The sequence below is a fragment of the Hyalella azteca genome, unplaced genomic scaffold, assembly GCF_000764305.2.
Source record: "Hyalella azteca isolate HAZT.00-mixed unplaced genomic scaffold, Hazt_2.0.2 contig12267, whole genome shotgun sequence".
Lineage (NCBI taxonomy): Eukaryota > Metazoa > Arthropoda > Malacostraca > Amphipoda > Hyalellidae > Hyalella > Hyalella azteca.
Window position 1 is genome coordinate 134 of NW_025942228.1, and position 6,616 is coordinate 6,749.

At 35.6% G+C, this 6,616-nt stretch overlaps 1 protein-coding gene across 1 annotated transcript; it reads left to right on the plus strand.

The window, feature by feature from the left end:
- Positions 1-1,624: 1,624 nt before the first annotated feature.
- Positions 1,625-4,358, plus strand: LOC108675063 (blastula protease 10-like; the record flags this gene model as incomplete). The annotated part of the gene is made up of 5 exons (XM_018163046.2): positions 1,625-1,759; positions 2,036-2,128; positions 2,682-2,835; positions 3,400-3,543; positions 4,236-4,358. Coding segments are annotated over 5 exons (542 nt in total), but the record flags the coding sequence as incomplete, so codon positions are not given.
- Between the last annotated feature and the right edge of the window lie 2,258 nt (positions 4,359-6,616).

Sequence of the window (6,616 nt, forward strand, 5' to 3'; positions counted from 1 at the left end):
CCGTTCCCAATGGCTCTGCATCTAGCTACTAAAACTATCACCTGTAATGTAAGAATTAAATGTTGTTTGATTTTGAAGCCGAATATTGGACGACTGCGAGCCAGTTTCTAAATTTAAATTCTGTGTTCTCAATAAATAAGTTAATCCTGTTGTCAATCCTAGAATACAGATGGCTGCAGCCCTAGAATGCGTTATTCTAGATATTTTTTCAATACAAGATATTTTACATGCTAAATCTCTAAAAACAATCTGTGCGATAAAATTTAAACGATATCCATTTTTTAGAAAGAAAACTGAAGTCCCCAGTTGCTGGGCCTAATTTTGCTGACCTACCTAGTCCAAGAGTTCTACCTCCCAAGAGCGTTTTCACATAAAATCCATAACAATGTTGCTTATACTTCTGGTCATTAATGGGGAAGTTAATTGGATTGGATTTTATGCGTATTGATTCGAGTAATTACTTTTACAGATAGAATCGTAAGATTGGGCCCCTTTAAAAATTTTCTGATATAATGACTGCCTATACCAAAGGAAACATTGAGAGTTGTAAGTTGGTCATTAATAACGATTTTACCGAAAGTCAAGCATAACATTTCCGTTTTAAAAGTATGTAAATAACATTTTTTCAGCAATGACATAGTATCTCTGGCTTCGAAATTATCACCCGAAGAGCTATTTCGGAAAATATATGCAATTATTTTTCTTAGTGGGTTCCATAATCCATAAGCAAAATAATACTGTTATTATGCAGACATAAGTTAAAAAATATAACTTAGTACTCACTGCAGTGAGTGACAGAAAGCGCATTTTCTCGTCGACGAAAACATGAAGTCACGGACGGACAGACAGACGGACAGACAGACTGACGGACAGACGGACGGACGGACAGACGGACGAACGGACAGACGGACATGGCAAGCACAATAGTGCATTTTTTTCATAAATGAGAAAATGCGTTAAAAACAATAATATCAGACACACTTCAAATAGGTAGGTTGCTAACTACAGATACGAGTATAAGGACCTCCACCAGCTTGAGGGAAGTAACGAGGATGCGCACCTTGTTTCCATACTAAACACATGTCTTCACACTTTCTCCACCCATCATAAACCATAGATCTTCAATGCTATCCGTATTGTAAATTGAGTTACCATTATAGGACATTTTTTCCATTATCACAGTTTTATCAGAGTTTATAATATTCCAAACGCTTATACCAATTAAAATATTAAAATTTCCCTGTTGAGAGCTATATGTTCTCTCAAGCCTAATTCAAATCGATAGTTCACATGGTCTCGGAAAATGCCCAGTAATATTAAACCTTCAAGGTTATCTTCTTATTAGAATTACTGAATTGCTGCATGTGTAATGGAATTCAATAAGACGCCTTATTAAGTATGGCACTTACAGTGCTCTGACGCAAGATTCCGTTGGCTTTCAATTCGGGCGTTGATTTTAAATTCTATATGTTTATATCTGGACCCAATTTCTAAAATTCAATTTACACAAGGTAGCAACACTCTAAAACTTATCAATAACTGAAATATTTGGTAAACTCATCACTCTGATCCATGTTATATATGTTTATTTAAATGTTTAGATGACATTTGACGTTCCTCGTAGCCGTGTACCTACGCAAGTGTGGCGTGGCCACTGATCCCTGTAAGAACAACGGCTACTACGGACCTTCTTGCAAGTGTGAATGCCCGCCTGGAACTTCAGGAACTTATTGTGAAACCCTTACTCAAGGATACCTTCGTAAGTGTTATGCTATGAAAGCCGCAATGCAATGTTTTTTTTTATAAATAAACTGAATTTGGTGGTCACGCATGAAATGCGCATTCATTACTTCCATGCTCCAAAATTGGCACGTGATAAAAAAGAAGTTCAATATTCTCCTCTGAGTATGAATTTAGTTTCTGCGGCGTACACCGTTAGCATTGTGAAAATCGACTTTAAAAATAATAAACCGCGAATAAAAAACCTAATGACTCGAAATACATATAATGTAAAAGAATATTTTTCCCGCAACAGAAGCCCTGGTTTCGAGCACAAGGCCCCGCACTAGAACTATCACAACTGCAGGAACTGTCACTTCGACAGGCTATCCGTCTCCCGTCGCAGCCAGTAAGTCTAAAAAGTTAGCAAATTAAAAAAAATGAAAAATAACTAGTTGCTCAAAAATTTCATTCTTTTGGAGAATAATTAGATAAATATCGAAATTATTTACGAAATTGAACTTTTACTTGAAGTAAGCGTTCAGCAACTCACTACAGTAGTGTTGTCAATATAATTTGTTGCATATTCCACTTTATTTAATTGAAACCTAACATACATTTCAATTATTTAGGTCATTGAAGGTATTGGTTTGACCGATTAATCAGACATAAGTAAACCGTGTATTACATAGAAGGTAGCTATGAAATTGAAATTACAATATGAATGCAGTGTTTAATAAGGTACTTTTCTACTGGAGTGCGAGTTTATAAATAGCTTCATAAATTGAAAAATCAACAAATGATTCATGTATATTACTAACAGTGTGAAGAGAAATAGAATCGGAACGCTCTATATGGTTATATAATTAATGAGATGAGACCATACGAATTTTAAAACTGTTTATTAACACTTTTTTCTTTATATGAAAATGTTTTAATTATCACATACATGTCCCTATCAGTCGACGAGTACATACAAATGATAATAGCACCGGCGTGCAAGAAAGTTCGACTGACGTTCTCAGCTTTCAAGCTGTACCAACGCTACACCGACAACACCTGCCTCCCCCAACAACTAACGATCCGTAAAAACGTTGATCTCACCATTTCTTCAACGTGAGTTAATAAATTGTATTTTTCCTTCATACCATACATTTGCTGTTTCTTTTAGCACAAGGGCGAAATCTCATGCATCATATAAAATGTCATTTAATGTGGCTATAATTGTTGAACCCTGCCTTGACTTTTCAAGATGAGTTTTTGAATTTTTTAAAAACAGCTGTAAAATTGAGATCGAGATATAAAAGAGTTGTAAAATTTAATGCTTCAATCACAATTACTTAACAGAATTACGCAATGGTTGATGTTCTAGTTTTGAAATTTTTCTTTTCGACAAAACTGTTTCTATATAAAAGTCTCTGAATTCAGTAAACCTGCATTATAGTCGAGGTAGAGAGAAAGCAATGTAAAGAATTAGATAAAATACCCGTTCATTCGTACTTGATGATATATTCATATTCTAAAAGTTAAGAAGGTAATGGATACACAATAATATTATTGTAAAGCGTTTTTTACTGAATATTTTTGGCAATTTCGAAACAATATCGCCCAAGGCCTGAAGGTTAACTCGAGAAAAATTTAGTTGAGAGCTGAAATGTATTGTGTTTTTTTTTTCAACAGGTACTGTGCTAGTGAAATAGCCGTCAACCAAGTGTTTGAAAGCGAGGGAACCACAATGATTTTACACTTCAAGTCTCTCATAACCCTCCCGTACCCAGGCTACTCTGCCACCATCACCTTCGTGCCCCAAACAACGGCGGCTTGGTAAACGATTTGTTGGCATCTATGAATGATTATCAACATCTACTCGTTATTAGTTAACAATTACGTTAATTGGTGTATGACTACGTATATTATTACTTGTTTACAATATTTCACGTAATTATTATGACATGTCAAGATCGATTGCTATGGCTATGCGCAGCGGATTTATATGTATACCGGTGAGAAGTTAACAGTTGCGGAGTCGAAGTTTCGGTATCCGATGGAATTACACACGCTAAATTGAATAAACACTTTGCAGCATAAATTAAGTATTTGTAAAACATACCCCGACATTTTAGATTGATTCAAAACCTCTTTGAAACATCATCAACAATAGTTATTTATTCAAATACAACAGGTTGTTTAATCATTCGATATCAATAAATTTAAATGAAGCATCCATTTGAATCATATATTCCAATATTATAGAGTTTATAGCCATATTTCGAATGGTTCTTAAAATTTTAAAGCATGAAGCATGAATAAATGCTTTTTAAAAAGCTAAATATTTATATCAATGCGTCTCGTATGAGTAGGTTCATCAAATCAAAATCGGTATGGAATTTGTCATACCATCGAATATTTTACTGTTATCTTTAATTTATTATCACATACTGCACATGATGTATTCAATGAATGCAGTAACGTTGTATAACCCATATAATATTATCTCAACATTCCTTTCTTCGCAGTACCGGCCGGAAGTAAATGATGGAACCGTCAAAATCCGACTCCTCTTATCGTGCGGATGTTGAATTACACCTGCACGTCCCTGGCTGTAGTGTGCACACCAATACAGTTGACTTTTCATGCAAGAACTTGTTTTATTTCTTCCTATTATATATATAGGACGTCTGTCACTTCTAAGTGCATAAGGTCATTGACGTTCCGGACCCGTGTATAGTGTAACAGGTTGTGGGCCAACGGCTTTCGTGTTTGCATAGATACATTCTCACGTGGCACGGTCCTTGTGGCAAATTAATTATTAGACGAATGACATAATTAGAGACATTATTAGAATGAATAGTGAAACATTTCAAATGTAAAAGTAAAAAAGTATAATGATGAGACATTATTAAATGAACGCGTGATACTGTATATAATCACGTCGACGAAATAAGCTGATGATCAATGAGACTGGGTATATACATGGTGATATACCTGTACGGTCAAATCATGATAAATGAAAAATTAAGTGGAAGGTCTGCTGGGGCAGATGAAAACAAATTTGAAGCTGGAATAATTTCGAAAGCAACAACTAAATACAAAAACAAGTGAATTTATGCGATAGAGAAATATCAAAAACAACAACAACGAAAATACACAAGTGAAATCCATGACTATTAAAGCATTTATTGAAGCCCTAAACATATGACTGGAAGTATCTGCATGCGTCGAATTCGAATACAAGATCTAACGATCTCAGCTCACAATCCCGGCTTGTTGGCGAAATTATTCATGATCCATTTGATCTCACGCAAAAAGATCAATGTAGCTGAGAATTATTAAAACATGCATGCAACTGTTCAAAGACGTTGCGCAGGAATATACTTTATTATTAGTTTGTCAGCTTTTTTCAATGACCGCAAATGATTTCCATGTACTGACTCGGGACAGTATAACATGATAAAGGGAAAGCCTAAATTTTATAACGCGACAAATCAAATCGAAGTCTTGAGTAAAGGTCCTGACACTACGATAGTCTGCGCTACCAAAGCTGAACGACGAGTGCCGACTCAACGCCCGATGGAAATTATCAGAGAAAGACGCGAGAAAAACCCACAGAAAAGATAATATTAAAATGCGTGCTGCTTTCCTTACCTAACGAGTCCACTGCGTTCGCGCATCATGTGAATAATGGCCAAGAATGGCTATAAGCTAAGAAAAACATTTTTTTTTCTAAATATCTCGACAACTATTCGCTCAACCCTACTTTTTAAATTAAAATTCTCTGCATGCATATGGATACCTAAAAAAGTACCGATACCTAAAAAAAACTTTTGAACTAAAATAAGGAAAGTCACGTCCTTGTAGAAACACACAAAGGTTTTAGCCAAATACGAAGCTGGTTTTTCGTACTATAAACGCTGGAGTTTTACAAACAAACATCCACGCGCAAAAAAATTCAATGTTTAATACTAATGCAAGCGCTAGGAGTACTCGTATTTGTTAATATAACCAAACGAAACTATATAAGCTTCGATATCAAAATAGCGATAGTTTTTTTCTCTGATCGATAATGGTCTTCAATGATAAAATTGCCGAGTTTTAAATTATCAGTACTTAAAAATAACACTCTGAATGTAAAGTGGTCATATCCATCGCTAAACTTCATTCTTATTTCAAGTTACATATCTAAGAAAAATAGTTTTTTTGCAGGTGAATACACAACTCAGTATGTTTTGGTGGGCAAGCAGGGTGTCCAGATACTCACCTTCTACAACCACTGGGAGGACGGACGCTTTCGGTGCGATGCATGCTGGAAATAAATAAATACTTCACATGGATTAACATGATCCATCCCATAATAACGTACTACTAGCCTTCAACATTCCCGGGCTATCGCGTAATTAGCCGCAAACTACCAGACAGCACGTCTTTGAAAGTAGTGTAGGGATACTCTGGTATAGGCACTAAATTGCCTGCGCGCATCGGAATTTTGCATGGTATGTTGTTAACATCAATAAGCCTTCGGTATTGTTGCCCTGCATGAAGTCAGCCCCCGGTCGAAACTCGAACGCCGTGCGTCGGAGGCAACAGTCTATATAGTGGCTGAAGTGGGTGACTCGTCGGCGCCAGTTGGACCGGCGATTGGCTGATGTTACTTTTCTACTAATTATTCCAGCTTTAGTAATAATCCCAAGGTTGGTGTCTTAGAAGTACACCCAGCANTATTCTGTTCTAAAATACTGAAATTTGAACTCAGCTATTATGAGATGACATGGAAATTATTAAAATGAAGTTAGATTTGGTCTTCACGCTATAATTCTAAAATAAGTGAATAAATTTCAAGGTTTGAAAGGATGCAAAATGAATAGTAAGCGTTATTTATACTAATTGCCTTATAATTATT